Raw genomic sequence first — 18,252 nt, 5'->3', positions numbered from 1 at the left:
CAATGTCCCTCTCTGCCATTTCTAAAGGGATATAGCCAGCACTTCAAAGCATTTCTTTCTTATAGCAGGTGTCTGAGAAGCTTTAAGTGTGCAACTTTAAAGTGTGTAAGATTTAGTGGCATCTAGCGGTGAGGTTGCAAATTACAACCAACTGTCTAGTCTACCACTGCTCCCTACCCAAGGGGGTAAGCCACAGTTGAAACAGTGATGCCGACCAAAGGCTTCCATGTACAGTAGGCCCAAAATGACGTCAAAACCCTGACGTCCCGTCACAGATGAGAGATGTAACTGTATTGCTTGGATTATAAACTCTCTGTGAATATAAAACAACTATCAGTGACGCTGCATTGGTGTTTGGGAGATGAGCCTTGTAGGTGGGCTGACGATCCAAGTCAGACAAATGCTCTGAGCCAAGAGACTTTGTTGGTGCAGCTATGCAGCTTCCAGTTGCTCTATGTCATTACAGCATGCTTATGCTGTGCGATCATGCGCAGTAGATGCTGGTGCCAACAGGAGGTGGCCCTGTAGTAGTCCAAAACTGGCTTCACTTCTATCAATTCAAATCTGTGGGGTGGCTTCGTCCAGTAATATACTGTCTATGTCCCTACCCTTTCAAAGACTGTACAGCTATGGTGGCTGACACAGGACAAGTATCCAATCAAGAAATTAGGTTTCTTTAGGTAGATATATTAAGAAATTATATTTACTTAATTATTCAGTAAAACCATATGTTAATGCGACTTGGCCACTGACAGATAACATGGAAAATGTAAACCAAGAGTGTGTAACATTGTCACTGTGTCTGCACCACAGTCAGACACATTTTACACCACTAACAAGGGAAACACATCGATTCTCTCTGTGATTATGGACCCTCGCCAAAACTGCCTGCCAGCAATAATATCTAGCCCGTGATCAGATTACGGTGCTTTGATAGCGGCAAAAAGTAAAAATAATTAAATAATTTGACAGCGGTGCTGAAATAGATCTCAGTCATGACAGCAACAGTTACTTACATAATCACTTCCTCTTTAGTGGTTTTGCCTACAAAATAAAATGTTTTTTGCTACAATGCCTTATTTCGAGTTGTTTTGAGAGCTTTTATTTTGAAAAATTCTGATTGACATTAAAAAGAGTCTGTTGCCTGCTTGATACACCATACATTAAAATAGGCGTCAGAAAATTTTAGTGATTTTTAATGATTTCCCTAAACGTCTTCTGCCTGGAGATAGTGGGGAAATGAAAAAGCGTTGGTTGATGGATGCAGATAAAACAGCGGAACAGACAGAGGGATCGAACATGCAACTTTTTAGGAGAGAGGCACGCGCAGTTTTAATATTATATTTTATATTCTCACCCATCATCTAATGGATAAAAAAATTGCTCTGATGCAAAACTCATTTGCCATCCCCTGCTGTATATTATTACTTCTTCTTCTTTGAACGTACATATTCAACATAGTGATGAGCGTCTACACTTCCAGAAATCTACAAGAGGAGGAAGAAACAATACAATGACGGAAAGCGCTCTGTAGAGCTGTTTGTCTGTTTTGGGCTACTATAGAAACATGGTGGTGCAACATGGCGACATCTACGTAACGGGGACCCGCGGTTATGTAGATAACAATGTCGCATTGTAAGGTAATAAAAACATAACGGTTCATCATGTTTATGCTAAACATCAGCTTGAAATCAGTCTGGCCTATGAAATTACAGCTGTCTTTAACGACAAAAAACCATTATGGTGGCTTGCTGTGATATTGTAAGACACAAAGACCAGTTAACCCCATGTTTGATTTGAAGCATTTTATAGATAAGTTCAAGCCAGTCACATTCACAGCAGGATGGCAATCAAACACATTCACAAACCATTTCACAAGCATTGGGTTTCTTGCACACACACATGCCCTCCACCTCTCAAGAAAACCTCTTCCTGAACTCACATGTAACAAGAAATCAAGATTCATCTGGGCTTTGAAGGATTTTCCCTTCTTTTCAGGGACAATGAAATGCTTCATTTGGATGCAACAATTTGCTTATTTACACATTCCTGCAGTACTTACAAATTCTGCACAATTAAGTGTGAACGTGCTTTTAGAGAGAAAGAGCTGTGAACAAAAGCAAACAATATAAATATCAAACAAGCCACAGTCAGGGCACAGCTCGCTGGAGGATATAAAGATATATATTTTTTATTTTGCATAATAGATAGCAGGAGGTTCAGTGTAATTCCAGTGGAAGCATTTGACTGTTGGTGGACTCTGAGGCAAGCACACAGCCGCTAGAGCAAAAGAGAAAAGAAACTACAAAGCCAAGTATGTTTGTTGCTCAATGGCTGCAAGGCAATTAAGTGATGTTTTCAAAGATGTATCTTTTTAAATGCAGTCTTTACAAGCCCAGTGCACCATATCATGCTGAGGTTTTACTCAACATCTGTGTGGCCCACAGCAAACACTCCATGCATACCACTTATAATTCATCAGCTGGACAACAGAAAAACATGTGAATTATTTAACACACTGCTGAAGTGAAAACAGCTTGGAAAGCAATATGGTCGAAAAGATGTCCAGTGTCCCCTGTTGGTCTACACAGCTGAACACAGCAGGAAGTCAGATTAAGCTGAAATAGTGGGCGTGCATTCACTCATTCATTCACAAGTGATCTAGATTGAATGTGCTTTACTCAATCAACCAAACCCACAAGCATCTCAAGAAGCTGCTTCGGGCTGTGTAAATTGAAAGATAACTCATTGCTACATGTTGTAATTACCTAAGAGAGGGAGCACCGAGATTATCGCTTTGAAATGTGAAGTAAAAACCTTTAACACACCCAATCAGCAGATATGGAAATTTTTACTTGTAAATGTTACTCAAGCATGAAGATCAAGTTGCGTGAGTAGCTATATATATATATATGCAGTTTTAATGTGTAAGTTCTGATATCTTTTGGCATTGTGTTGCAAGTGCTGGCAGTGATCTGCTTGGACAGATAACTGGTACTCACATGAGGAATGGCTGCTGGGGAAGCTCTTGCGTCCCTCCGAGACAAGATCGGGTTCCCCAGTGCACAACATCTTCACATTTACTTGTCCATCCGGGAAACAACGCTGGAAATAATCAGGCCTGGGTCTGAAAATCAAACACAACCCAGAGGATGGTTTCTGTGTTGTCAGTAGAAAGAATTCCATTTACTTGTCCAACAATTGATTGGCTATAGATCTAGTAAGTCAAAGCTGAAAAATTAGATTTTCAGAGCCAACATCTTAGCATTTATCATCAGTGACAGAGCCTGTAAAAAGCTTCAGTTTGTTTAGCGTACCTGCCAACAATCAACTTGATAGTATTTGTGAAGACTCCATTCAGGGCGAGAGCCAGGGATACAGCTGGAGCAGGAAGATTGACACACACAGTCAAGTAAGCATCTTACAGACGTTTTTTTTATTGAAGCAGGTGATACAAAAGCAGTTGACAGCATTTTGGATTTAAGGAATATTCATAGAACCAGTGATGTGCTGTGGAAAAATAATTTATTTTACCCTTGGTGCAATACAGGTTCTTACAATGGCATATTTGGGCCATTGTAGATTAAAAATATATAAATTGTGGAGCTGGGCAAGGGGAGTAGCCTAATATTCAAATAAAAAAGTGGTAAATGTACAAGAAAAAACTGGAAAAACTGTTTCAGTCATTAATGATACAAGACAAGAGTCAGTGTAGACATAAGAGAAAAGACAGATATGGCAGATGTGAGGGACTGCAACAAAGCCACTTGAAAACATATGTCACATCTTTTCAGTTCTTCCCTAATTTTTTATGCTTTTGGTCTTTGAACAGAAGGAAACATCTCAAAATGCTGTGAAAGTAGCTTATATGTTATATTATTATCTGTGTACCCTGCTTTTAATAGAGTCCAGAGCTTTAATTTTAAAAAAGTTCTCGTCAATTTGTGACTTTAATCTCAGTAAATATGGTTTTTTTTATCCTAAATTTACAACTTTAATCTTTTTCTCTGAATATAACCCCACCCCTGTCTCTGTAATTTATTTATTTATTTTACAATGATTCTAATATGCTGTCGTAGGTTCTAGAGGGTTGCCCACTCTTCTGACATAATGTACAAATAAAACAGCCAATCAGGTTCATGGGAATTTCCCTTGCAGCTGGACAGATGGTTGTCAGGATTTATGAGCTAAGCCTGCATGTTTAAAACACAGTTCAAGCTTCATAAGCACAGACACACACAGATACACACACATGCTGCTAGCATGGCTCTGTAAAGCTACTTAGGTGCAGTGCTATAAGCTAAATGCTAATGTACTCACAACAAAAGATGCTAACATGCTGAGTTTTAGCAGATATATTTTTGTTTACGATTGGAGTTTAGTGTGTTAGTGTGCCAACGATTACTAATTAACACTTAACAAAGAAAGGCTGATGGAGATGTGAATTAAGTTTTGCAGTTATTTGGTCATTGCCAAAGTACTGAACAAATCGAAATTCTGACCTGCTTGGCTTAGAGGAAACATGAGGGGATCACCAAAGTAATTACAATTCACATTGAGGGAGACATGCATGTCTGCACCACATTTCATGGCAACCAATCTAGCTGTTTGCGACTTTTCACTCAAAGCCAAAATGTGAACCTCATGATACCCCTAGAGGAAAAGTCAAGGTATTACTATAATCATTAGCATTTACCCTCTGGGCACCATGAATGTCTGTACAAAATTCAAGGCAGTTGGTGCAGGCCTAGTTGTTGAGACAATTAATTCTGGACCAAAGTGGTGGAATGATGGACCAATAGACATATTGACATTGATATCCACAGAGCCATGCTAGTCACCGAAAATTTAAGAAAAACTTTACATACTTTATAGTTTAATGCTGGCAGTTATCTATCAGGTATACATTTGGGAGAAAAAAAAGTATCCCCCACACTAGTAGTGGCAAAATGATTACACTTACAAGTCTATCTGAATGTTACGCAATTACTGCTTAAGCTTAACTTTGGTAATGAGAAACAGGGGGGCAGCTGCTACTTGACATATAGGTATTGCATTGTTACTATACATTAATTTGATTCGCTACGAAGCAAACCACCAGGGCTCATCATTAGCCAGTTAATCCCAGTAGTCTGCAGGTCAATTGAATCCACCCCAGGTCGCCAGAGCTCAAATGTATTATCGTCTTGAGCTGCTGAGAGGAGCACAGTGTCACTGTTACTTAACAGCCTGTTAATTTGGGCAGACACTGTGTAGATTAGATGAAACTCAGAAATGAGACATGTTCCGTTTGACCAGTTGAAAAACGGGACATTAAATTGCAATGCTTTCCTTTTTTGTAAGATCTCACTCGGTATGAGGAGGCGATTGCTCCAGCTGCATTCGCTCAAATATAGTCTTGCCTTGGGAAGTTTGCTCGTTGTCAGTAAAATATTAATAAATGTTTTGCTGGCCTAAAGCTGACAGTAGCACCGACACAGTTTTGGCAGTTTATATTTTTGTACTAAAGCTTGTTTGTTAAACTCCTGGCACCAAATGAGCCAGTTTCTGCCGAGTTAGCTGGAGTTGCATAACTGATCAAACTCAAGGAGACATCCTTTATGGGTGCTACTCAGTAATGTGGCACACTGTAAATTCATGCCTTGCAACTTTGTGCCTCCAGTTTAGCCTGGACTTGCCTCAAATCTGCTGCATTTAAAAGGTAAGAGAGGAACTAATGCATTCCTCCTATAATAGTGTAGTCAACATGCGTAAGTCTGTTTGGTTGTGCTTGGTCTGTGCTGCAATAGGACTTGTGTCTCTGGTCACCAAAATTGACATTCACATGCACTTTCCCACAGAGTTTACACTAGTGATTGCACTAGGGCACAGCTTCAGGAAATTAGAGACCCATTAGTGTTGTTGTCATCACTTTACCAAAGTTCCTAACATTCATCCTATAGATGACCAGTCTGATTTGTTGGTGAAGCTGCTACTGTCTAAATCTTTGCAGTAGCTTCCTGATTTCATTAACAAGCAGCATGGCTCAGTAGTATAGTATTGAACATACCCAGATGGTTAAAGCTTTGACACATTAGACCCACTTTGCAGGGACCACAAAAACTATTATTGAAAACCCTCTCATTGTCTCACTAAATGGAAGATTACTCCCTCTACGCACACCAAACAATAATGCCTCTGCACGATATGAGATCTCACATTCAGATGACGGCTAATATCCTTCATGCTGTGTAACCAAAAATTTGAATCATCTCTGTGATTGAGTGTAGTCTTTTGGAAAAATACAATCAAACTTCCCAAATGGCTTTATTATATTTTGACTGATAGGTAATCACACAATTAAGCTGCAGGAGTATGGAATGATAAAGAATTATTAGACAACTCTACAAAGGGAACATTGTATTCTTACTCATTTTACTCTGTATCCAACAATAGATACACAGGAAATTAGCAAGTCCAAGTCCTATTGGTTTTACAAGGGTGAAAATCGAACTCAAACCCTTAATTTATGCCAGCTCAATTATATCTGTTTCAAATTTTGATTCATAAATTCAGAATTAGAGGACCCTCAGGGAAAACTTTGAACTTAATAAATTAGCGGGGATATAGGGACAGCTGCTTCGCTGTGATTTCAGCTTGAAATGAAAAACAAATAAGTCCGTAGGTAGATAAAAATAAGCTACTCCCGGACAGCACACACAGCCAAAAAACGCTTTAATGATCTTTCTTTCTCATTAGGTCTAGGGGTAGCAGTGGTTTAAAGCAGCCACGCGATCATGTAGAAACTTGTCAGAATAATGGGCTCCGTTTTCTTCTTTGTTCTTCTGAGTGATGTTGTTTCCCTGTATGGCGATAAAGCCTTGGAGAAGTGCTTCTCTGCAGGCGGTAGTGTTCACGACAGCACTGTAATCTCTACACTGATGCACTGAGCCACCCTCTCCCCACCCGGTTCATCTCTGTGTGTCTGTTTAATTGGATTTGTGTTAAACTTTCTTAATGCTCTCTGATGTGCCAAAGCCTCTGCAGGCCTCTCGACCCATGGGGGAAATAGCAAAGGGGGAAAAAATGTATGTGACATAAATTCCCAGATGTCATTTGAGAAATAAACAAATGGCATGAAATTTTAATGGGTGTAAATACTCATGGCCTCTGTGATTGAGATGAACCTGTGTGGTACAATACTGACTGCTACAATAGGTCACAGAATTTAATGATCTGCACTATTAAGCAAAATAAAGTACTTCTAGGTGACCAATTAGCCCATGCTTCCAGGAAGAACAGGAAAAGAAGCTTTTTCAGAGTTATTAAAAAACTCCAAATGCAGTATGTGTAGCAACTATAAAATATATACTATCATTTAAAATACTTATTGGCTAGATTGTGACTAACAATTTCAAGCAATTGGCTTTGCAATTGACATACCTAAGCATGCCTCTTTGATCTCTGTCTTGTCCGTCCTCTGAATTATCTTCACCACAAAAATCACCGCCAATGGGGTAAGGAACGAAATTGCCTGTGAGGAAATAAAGACAAAAGTTTTTCACATTAGAGATGCTCTGCAGCATTGCTCTGCAGCATTGCTCCGCAGCATTGCAAAGGGTCTTGTTTTGCCTCAGGGAATGACATGAACCTATCCATTATTTAGAGTTAATTTTAACAGGGCAAACTGAGAGGCCTAACAAACTTTCTAATTGTTCCTTGGGAATTCTTGCTTGCACAGAGAATTTTGCCCCTTGCTTGGTAAGAGATTTAGGCTATCCCAGCGGCTACAGTATCTCATAATACTGAGTACACCCCTAACATATTTGAAAATATTTGATAATATCTTTTCATGTGACAACACTGAAGAAATGACACTTTGCTACAATGTAAAGTAGTGAGAGTACAGCTTGTATAACAGTGTAAATTTGCTTCCCCCTCAAAATAACACATCACACAGCCATTAATGTCCAAACCGCTGGCAACAAAAATGAGTACACCCCTAAGTGAAAATGTCCAAATTGGGCCCAAGTAGCCATTTTCCCTCCCCAGTATCATGTGACTCGTTAGTGTTACAAGGTCTCAGGTGTGAATGGGGAGCAGGTGTGTTAAATTTGGTGTTATCGCTCTCACACTCCCTCATATTGGTCACTGGTAGTTCAACATGGCACCTCATGTCAAAGAACTCTCTGGTGATCTGAAAAAAAGAATTGTTGCTCTACATAAAGATGGCCTAGGCTATAAGATGATTACCAAGACCCTGAAACTGAACTGCAGCACTGTAGCCAAGACCATACAGCGGTTCAACAGGATAGGTTCCACTCAGAACAGGCCTCGCCACGGTCGACCAAAGAAGCTGAGTGCATGTGCTCTGCGTCATATCCAGAGGGTCTTTGGGAAATAGACGTATGAGTGCTGCCAGCATTGCTACAGAGGTTGAAGGGGTGGGGGGTCAGCCTGTCAGTGCTCAGACCATACACTGCACACTGCATCAAATTGGTCTGCATGGCTGTGGTCACAGAAGGGCCCGTAAACAGTTTGCTGAAGACAAGCAGACTAAGGACATGGATTGTTGGAACCATGTCCTGTGGTCTGATGAGACCAAGATAAACTTATTTGGTTCAGATGGTGTCAAGCGTGTGTGGCGGCAACCAGGTGAAGAGTACAAAGACAAGTGTTTCTTGCCTACAGTCGAGCATGGTTGTGGGAATGTCATGGTCTGGGGCTGCATGAGTGCTGCTGGCACTGGGGAGCTAAAGTTCATTGACGGAAACATGAATGCCAACAAGGCAAAAAGATGAGGGTAAAGGTGATGGACTGGCCAAGCATGTCTCCAGATCTAAACCCTATTGAGCATCTGTGGGGCATCCTCAAACGGAAGGTGGAGGAGTGCAAGGTCTCTTACATCCACCAGCTCTGTGATGTCGTCATGGTGGAGAGGAAGAGGAATCCAGTGGCAACCTCCATGAACTCCATGCCCAAGAGGGTTAAGGCAGTGCTGGAAAATAATGGTGGCCACACAAAATAATGACACTTTGGGCCCAATTTGGACATTTTCACTTATGGGTGTACTCACTTTCGTTGCCAGCAGTTTAGACATTAATGGCTGTGTGATGTGTTATTTTGAGGGGACAGCAAATAAAAAAAAAAGATACTATCAAATGTTTACAAAAATGTGATTGATTGTTTTGTGAGATACTGTCGGTAGTTATTTATGCCTCAGAATGTATTCACTACTTTCAAATTCAATATTTTCTTCACCTTATGCAACAGAGGTAGTAAAAACAAAGGATGATACATTTCCTGTTAGTGCTGTTCATCCATTCAGCCGTGTGTAGATCTGTATTTCCAATTATAACCCAATTTTGTACATCACTATCCCCTTTGAAGTAGGCAGATTCAAACGTGTAATGAAACTTGCTTTCACACTCATAAGTGCACCAACAGTTACTGCCTGAATTACTACTGCACGTGTGTTCTTGTGTTTACCCCTTTCTTGTGTTTCAGGATTTCTGTCTCTGTCTCTCTCTCTGTTCTTGTTTATGTTGTTGTTGTGTTGTCATGGTTTCCCTCCCTGGCTCTGCTGACACACACACCTGCCTACTGCTCATCACTCTTCCTCCAACTCCTGGGGCCACTGTGGTTCGACCCCCGGATCACTACCCACCTGCCAGTCTACCAGCTCAGCCGTCTGCCTTCCAGCCACCACTCTTCATTCCCTCTGCTCACGCCAACCACCCTCCTCCACTGCCACCATTCCACCCCTGCAGTCTCCGGGTATCTCTCACAGGCAGCAGCCCACACCTTAACCTCCTGTTTGCATTACAGACTGCCTTACCAATTACACACTGATCCGTATCCTGTGATTGGGTCCTCCATTTCCTGGCCATAACAGCTTTGAACAACATAGTGCTAAAACTGGGCCTTACAATCAGTGAAAAACAGCAATGCAAGACTGTATCGTGGAAAGAAACACATTACCGTACATGCTTTAATGTGTATGACATGTAGTGTGGTTGAAGAAATAGCTTATATGTTGCTTAAAGGTCACATTTGATAAACAGATGTTCACAAGAAACAAACAAAAAATGACAGACGCAGATTCAAATACTGTATGTACTTAAGTGTAGCAATTGAAGCAACAATGCTGGGGCAACCCAGCAGCAAGCAGCATCCATCATGTTTGCCAAAAATGCACCTGAGTATCAGGGTCCTTTCAGTCATAGCAGCTCCCATCACTTTATCACTGAGCTTGTCAGGGAATAGAAAAAACATCTCTTTCTCTGTTAGGCTATGTCTTTCACATCACCTCATAATTTATGTAGGGTGAAAACACTAAACTGAATGACAACTGTACCAAAGGGGGTCAGACCTTGGTGGTCGATTTTCTGCATGGTGGCATGGTACAATTTCTGACTGTATTTTATGCATAGCAGCTGTTCATAACCTTACACCTTAAAATTATACATTAGCAACCCTCAGAGTCTAATAAAGTTGTGAAATATGAAAACAGTCATATGTAGATGAGGAACGCAGTACTTATGAGGTTTTATGTTACCATGGAAAAACATTAATGTATCCAAAAACATCTTAAAGGTTTGACAGTCTAAATGATCTTGACTCATAATATTTTGTGACTTTTAAAGATACTTACAAAATACCTATCATGTCTTTTCATTAATGAAGAGATGCATTTTGGCACCTATATAATATTTTTCATGTTTCCAGAATATTCCAATATTACAACTCTCGAATATTCACTTAACACACCTTTATGAAGGCTACATATTGTGCACACATCTAATCAACTGTGAAATCCTTCTTCATTATGTGTAATGTCTCTTTCACATGTGTAAAAAAACACTAAGTAGACATCTTTATTTGTGTAAATCTCACTGAACAGTCCATCTGTGCCTTTCACCCAAGTGCCTGCCTAGAGAGTAGACTATACTCACATTTGCAATTCTCAGGAAGATTCCCACTGTCAATGGTTAGGGACAAATAATTCTCAATAACTGTTTTGTTATTTTAATACTTATTTGCCTTCTGTATATTTATTCTGGAAGAGCACATTATTTGTTTTACTTATTAATTATATGACCTCTGCAAAAAAAAAAGAAAAGGGGACACAGATTTCCTGGAGGATGAAATTTGATTTTCAAGTACTGATTTGAGGGCTGCGTGCTACAGTATTAGGCTGTTTACACATTCTCTGGACAAAAATGCAACCTTTGGCTAAACTGATCAGGAGGTTTGTACTCTATGATCATTCACCCCAAGCACCGAGAACATTCCTACCCCTCCCATAATGAGAGAATCTAAGAGTGACTCTTGAGGCTAATACAGTGTATATCTTAATGAAGGTCGCAGTGAGTCATAATGTAGCTTTGTGTAAATCCCCTCCACAGACTATTTTTAATGGCCAAATAAATCTTCCACACCTTCGGGTCCCCCGTCAGAGCAATGACGTTGAAGAAGCCTGGATTTTGGGTGTCAGCACTGGGAGCATTTTCCCTAAAAGGCGTGTGGGTGGTGGTGGTGGTGGTGGGGGGGGGGGGTTCTCTCTTCACTCATTATTTAATGGCCTGCCATAAGAAAAGATTCATGGACATTAAAGTTAAAATAAATTGTCAACATTTTTAATAAAGGGTGTTGAAAAAACAAACAGAGATAATACAGTGCAGCTAAGATAAGCTCAAGGGTTTCTCTACTGTTTTTTTCAGGACATTCAGCACCACAGACGGATGTTGGAGGTGGAGATGGAGGCTTTCTATGACTAATGCGCTTTTAAGTGCTTATAACAAGACGCCAACAAAAGCTTTGTTAATGAGCAATTTTAAGCTCAATTCTTGATCAAAACCACTTATGTTAATGTGTTAACCCCTTTATCTTAATATTTAATTAAACTGGTCTGCCACAAAGGCTTCTAAACATTATTAAGTAGAGACAGCTAATCCTCAACATACAGTATCTACTGTTGATATTCCTTTTATTCAGTATTTTTTTTTTAGATAGGGGAAAACATAATACATATATTAAAGTTTACAGAAGCTGTCATGATTTCTAGCTCGAAATGACTGACAGTGCTCACCACCTACTCTGCTGCACATAATGAGATGATTGATATGTGTGGAGAAGCATAGGATGGAGTCGAGCTCCTGTCAGTCAAACGCTGTCAGTTCACAGATAGGTGAGCTAACCGAGCAATGGGCGGGCAAGCCTTTACTTGTCAAGTCGGTTTGATATTTTGATCAAACAGTGAGTACCTACTAGACAAGTTAGCATGCAGACAAAGATATCCAGCTGTACAGAATTAAACATATCAGCCTGTCAGAGAAATTATTTACTGAAACTGCGGAATATCAAGTTAATTCCCAAAATATGTTAAGAGATATTTCTTGTATAATCACCATAAATTAGGGCATATTATGGTGTTATGCACATTAGTTAGGCTCAGATTGTTATTTTAAGTGTCAGACAACATTGTACAGAGATAGACCTTTTTTAAAGAGTAATACCATCGCTATTTCAATCTTGCTACCAGACTCCATTGATAAAAATAGTAACATTACCTTGTAGAATATAGTAGTGTGCCTAACTGCTGCCTCGGTCCGTTAGTTTTTTTGTTATTGTGTGACTTTGATGTTTTTATTTGTTGATGTCATTGTGTGACTTTGTTCAAAGCACAAACACAAACTAACCAATCGAGGCAGTGGTATACCAGAGAGGTAAAATTACAATTTTTGTCTGTCTGGTGGCTTTGAAGAGAGCAATGGAGCGACTCTTTCTGGTTAAACAAACGGCGCTTACTTTTTAAAGAAAGATAAATCTCTGTAGGGATCCTTTCCACAGTGTTTTCAGACACTTATAATAATAATCTGAGCCAGTCAGTGCCAAAAACCAGCACTTAAGTGGACGTATTTTGATGGGGCGCAATTGCCCGCAAAGATCACTTTGCAGCCATGTCTTACTGCTGCCGATAGCTGCGGGGCTCGCTCAATACTGGAATTTCAAAATGTTGTCCCAATTAGGCAAGACAAGTTTATTTGTAAAGCACCTTTCAGCAACAAGGCAATTAAAAGTGCTTTGCATAAAATAGAAAAGCAACATAACGAAATATTAAAAAATTTAAATGCAATTTTAAAAGAGTCAAATAGAAAATAAATACAGGCTACTGTACCAGGTATTTGTTCACCTGTATTTCTAATGGGTTACGAATAATCAGGCTATTCACCTTCCATATTTTTCATCTCTCGCACCAGTCAAACCTCGTATGATATTTATTTCCTCTTACTCACGATTGTCACCGTGAATCCAGATTGTTTGCGATACAATCTTGGTAAAAGCAGTCAAATCAGTGGAGAAAAACCTTCATCCCTACTCAGCCTGCCTGGAATCAGTCACATATACACAAAAAAATAAAATAAGGAAAATAAGGTCCATGTTGAAAAATACTGAAGTTACCCTTTACACTGATAAAAGATGAATTCTTCGCAGTTTGATGTGATGGAAAAAAAGTTTATAATATGAGAGAATAGGGTACATAATGCAATCATTACCAGGACTCAATTTACTGAAGTACTGAAAACACATTTAGGAGGTATTCATATAATAGCAGCTTTAAAAAGCAGTTGTGCACATAGTGCTTGGATATTGAACTTTAGATGTGTCACAGTTTCTGTTTAAAGTTGCAGAACCATTGCATTGGTTGTATACATTTGTTCTGGTCAGGTGCTGTGACTTCCTGGAGTCTCTGTTGATTGCATGGCAAGATGCAGAAAGTCACAACACCTGGCAACTGTTTGCTTAGAAATCATGCGATCACATAAAACCATACATTTTTACATTTCTGTTATACATAGGAGATATAGAATATATTAGTGAGATTTAGGTGCGCTGGTAGGTGTTTTTTTCAACTTTGGACAGAGCCAGACTAGCTGTTCCTCCCACTCCCTGTCTTTATGCTAAGCTAAGCCAATTGCTTCCTGGCTCAATCATCACATTTGTTGCATGTCCATACATACATGGTTCATTTTTAACAACAGCTTGTTTGTTCTGGCATCCTTGGAACTGTTATATTATAATCACTCTTCAAAAATAGGACCATCTACTGTCCGTATGGAAGAGAATTAGGGCCACATGTGAATCTTTTTTTTTTTGAGTTCTGAGAAAAAAGTCATAGTTCATCCATCCATCGTCAACCGCTTATCCTGCGTACGGGGTTGTGGGGGGCTGGAGCCAATCCCACACCCTGGACAGGTCACCAGTCCATCACAGGACCACACATGGACAAACAACCACTCACACTCACATCCACACCTACAATTTTGGAGACACCAATTGACCTAGCCTGCATGTCTTTGGATGGTGGGAGGAAGCCGGAGCACCCACGCGGACAACATGCAAACTCCACACAGAAAAAGTTTGAACCCACAACCTTCTTGCTGTGAGGCGACAGTGATAACCACTGCACCACCGCGCGAATTCTGATTTTAATCTCAGAATTCTGTGAAAAATAATTCACACGGGGCCCTAATCCTCTTCTGTACGAATGAGTTCTGTAATGCTCAGTTTGCTGTATTTTAAATGTATTGAAGTCAGTGATTGTCGCTGAGAACTGCACTGAGAACAAAATCAGCACAGATGCTCCATTATGTGCTTTTTGCCAAGATATTCTTTAGGTTATTTTCTCAGTGTTTACAACATGAGCCAAAGGAAAAATATTTTCAGTCCCTGCTGTATTGGTTTGAAATTCATCTTTACCCTGTGCCGCCCACTTCTGTCCAAGAAGAGATGATATTTACATCAGAAGCACTAATCACCACAGTTCAGTAAAGCCCTTCTCATATCTATCTACACATTTCAGGCCTCGCCTCAACAGTGGAAAGAAGGGGCTTTACAGTATTGTCTTAATGAAGGATTTCTGCACCACACAGATTATTACACAAGCATAGGATGTAGTTCAAATAAAGTGCAATAATCAGCAAGTATTTAGTGTCAATAAAGTAATAATAAGAGGAATGCATAATTAGACAGCAGGTACTTACGAACATGACCCTCTTGGGAATGTGGTCTGACTCAACTAGAGGATTCTTGTAAAGCCAAAGCTCCTCTGGTTGAATCACTCTCTCAAAGGGCTCCAGAAACTCTGTAAATCTGTGGCAAAGAACAAATGTACACCAATCAGTTTTAGGCATGTAGTAGATGCTTTTACACAGAGCAGTATACCATAAACCATCTGGCAGTGGTTGTCAAAGTGGGTCGGAGGATGTTTGAGAACCACAGACATATGCGTAATGCTTAGATTTCTGCATTTGCAGGGCACAAGAAACGAAGACCTGGTGGTTCTTACACAAGGATAAAAACAACTGAGGCCATGTAAGCAGGGCTACTTCACCCGAGCTCACCTTCAGTGAAGAGCTCTGCTGTTTCACACTCTTACTGAGTGGGAACAAATTAGCATGCTCCTGCTTTCTCCAGCCCTCCTTGGCCACCCAGTGATCTGTCAGACACGACCTTGTTCTCTGTCATCTCAACAGTCTTTTTGTTACTGCACTCTAAAACAATTCTATAAGCTGCTCCGTTCCGCTATTAGGTTGTGAAGTATTGACCTCCTAGGGCCATAGAGAGCTTCAAATATTTTTAGTATGGTTAATATTTTTGCACTAAATGAACAAAAATTTATTGTTTTAAACTACGGTGTGGCTGGGACATTGTCTTCTAGCAACGAAATGCAATAAATATTACAGAAATTCTATCTTTGGGGAAATTTGGTAATAAAACAGTGGAATGAGGAAGGCACTACTCGTCTTATAGCTGATTTTTGCCACACAGTGGCACAGAACTGGCCCATGTAAGTTTAAAAATAGTACAGCCGCATGCTCAGGTGTTCCTCTAAAAATTATGGGATGCCCAAAAACAACTTATCTAAGGCCCCAAATAGTACATATCTGCAATCCCTGGCATGGTCCAGGTCCTGTGTGCACTGTTGCTCCCTTCTTCCCATGAATCATCACAGCACATTCATTATCATTTTCATTCATTATAACACATAGGCCTAACGATTTTTTAAAACTATCTATGTCCGTGATTCCATTCATTAATATTACAGTTTTTCTTGATTGCTTAAAAACATTTCTTGAAATGATGCCTCTTTTTCTCGAAACTCTAAACGCAAATCCACAGCTTGTCACCCAATTCCACCCAACATCCTATTTTCAGGTCAAAATGAAGCTCTCCACTCAAAACCATTAAATCTCGCTGAAAAAAACAAACTTTGCCCTCAGACATAACACACAAGCCCTCAAATACACACACACTGGTGAGATACATCCAAAACAATAGTACAAAAACTGGTTATTAGTAATGTTGCTTGTGGTGCTCCCCTCAAAAACCTTTTCACAAGATGAACACAACTAAAGGAATAACAAATGCAAACATTTGCACACATTTTTCATTCCTGTTTGTATTTCCACCTGGGTAGCTGTGTGCTAACTGAGCTCAACCTGCTGATTGAGTGAACAATATTGAATGTCAGTGCTTTCTCAATGACCATATGGTGTAGGCAATGACAAATGAAGGGATCTGTGTGTAGAGTTTGGGCTAATGGCTGTGCTTTTTGAAAAATGGAGTTGTGGTTTTTAAATTTTAGTTAAAAAGCCTGGTTTTTAAGCAATTGAGAAAATCTGTAATGGAACAGTTTCAATAGATAGCTAAAACTAATGGATAAATAACTGAAATAGGTAGCTAATGGACAAATGATTGAAAGTTACAACTTTTGCACCAAGTGGTCCTGGTACTAATGGAGACTTGACCAAGCTAACTTAGTAATAGTTAGCTAAAAGTAATGGATACATGGTTGAAATACACAGCTCAAAATAATTGAAAAACGATTTAAATAGTGTTAGCTAAAATTAATGGACAAATGGTCTAGATGTCCAACACTGCCACACCTAAAGGTTAATGTTAACCTGACCAACGTTATTATTGACAATTCAATTGTGTGAAAACCTAAAATAAACTTCATAATATTTTATACTGTATTTATAATATTACACTTTTATATGACTTAAATGAAGTGTTAAATTTCATCCAGTTAAAATTACTATACACATATTACCTCATCTTACAATCTTAAAAATCTTTGGGGGGGAGCGGGGGACTAAACAAATAATAACTTTTTCTAAAGTTTGTGAAAAGGATTATTGGGTCTAGCTGTTCATTTTCCAGACAAACTACTTTATATCTAGGAGGAAATAGTGATGGAGTAAAGCTCTCCCAAGCAACTACATGCCCTTCAGCAAGGCATTTATCACGCTTCTGCTCCAGCTGAGCTACTCACTGGCCAGCGGCAGAAGTGTGAGGATATCCTGGATCCTGTGCAGATCCTCAGTGTGACTCTTAACTGTGGAAATGTCAGTTAAAAGGTACATGCATCCTCTGCAAACCTTTTCTAGATAAAAATGGATGAATGTGCAACAAATGTTCTTATTTTCCTCTCTCTTCAAGCTACAGGAAAATCAATTATATGTTTTTAATCTTTCTAAAAGAGAGGAAGCGTGTTACATACTGTGGAAAGTCAAAAATGTGTTGGTCCTCTGATAACTACATGATGTTTTTGCAATAGAGCAACCTAATCAGTACTAGCTTATTTTACACCTTGCTGTGCCAGTGTGCATGAGTCACTTCAGCCCCATTACATTTACGGTATGTGGCGCACAATAAATTACACCATGCTAATGACACAGAATATGCTTCATGAATTACTCCATTTTCCCAGCTTGTACTCTCTTCAGCTCCCTTGTTCAAACGTCAGTGACAAAGAATGTTATTTCAGTCTCCAGGGATTAAAAGCATAGAGATAGAACATAGACAGATAGCGTCAGTCAAGGAAAAACCCCACCTCAACCCACCCACATACACACACATACAGACAATTCCCCTACCTCCTCTCTTACTACACAGAGCTCTCAGGTCATTAAATACTACCTGTCACTCTGCAGGGCTTATCTTGCATCCAAGCACTAACATCTTAATGAGTTTGAGGCACACACTCCCCCAAGGTAACTACATAAATAAAATTCATCTTCATAATATTACATTTCATGGATTCACGTTAGAATGCACATATTGTGCACAAACTTGCTGCAGTTTAAAAATTTTTTTTATAGTATTGATGGTAGATGGATGGATATAGCAGTTTTAATTGGTAGAGGCGGAGTCCGCCCTTCCCTTGCTGGATTCAGATTTCCTGCATAAGCATAAGGGATTCAC

The 18,252-nt window shown here is 39.6% G+C and overlaps 1 protein-coding gene across 1 annotated transcript in view; it reads right to left on the bottom strand.

The window, feature by feature from the left end:
* plpp4 (phospholipid phosphatase 4) overlaps nucleotides 1-18,252 on the bottom strand; it is a 56,880-nt gene that overhangs the window by 11,306 nt on the left and 27,322 nt on the right. Inside the window, exons 2-5 of the mRNA XM_038738190.1 lie at nucleotides 15,027-15,135; nucleotides 7,423-7,513; nucleotides 3,318-3,381; nucleotides 3,003-3,127 (exon numbers count right to left, since the gene is read on the bottom strand). Coding sequence (XP_038594118.1) covers nucleotides 3,003-3,127; nucleotides 3,318-3,381; nucleotides 7,423-7,513; nucleotides 15,027-15,135 — 389 coding nt within the window. The remainder of the gene's footprint in view (nucleotides 1-3,002; nucleotides 3,128-3,317; nucleotides 3,382-7,422; nucleotides 7,514-15,026; nucleotides 15,136-18,252) is intronic.

The sequence above is a fragment of the Micropterus salmoides genome, unplaced genomic scaffold (genome assembly GCF_014851395.1).
Source record: "Micropterus salmoides isolate LMB-PRFRI ecotype aquatic unplaced genomic scaffold, ASM1485139v1 Ms_hic_scaffold_22, whole genome shotgun sequence".
NCBI lineage: Eukaryota > Metazoa > Chordata > Actinopteri > Centrarchiformes > Centrarchidae > Micropterus > Micropterus salmoides.
The sequence above is the reverse complement of the archived record's forward strand: the minus strand, read 5'-3'. Positions and strand labels throughout refer to the sequence as shown.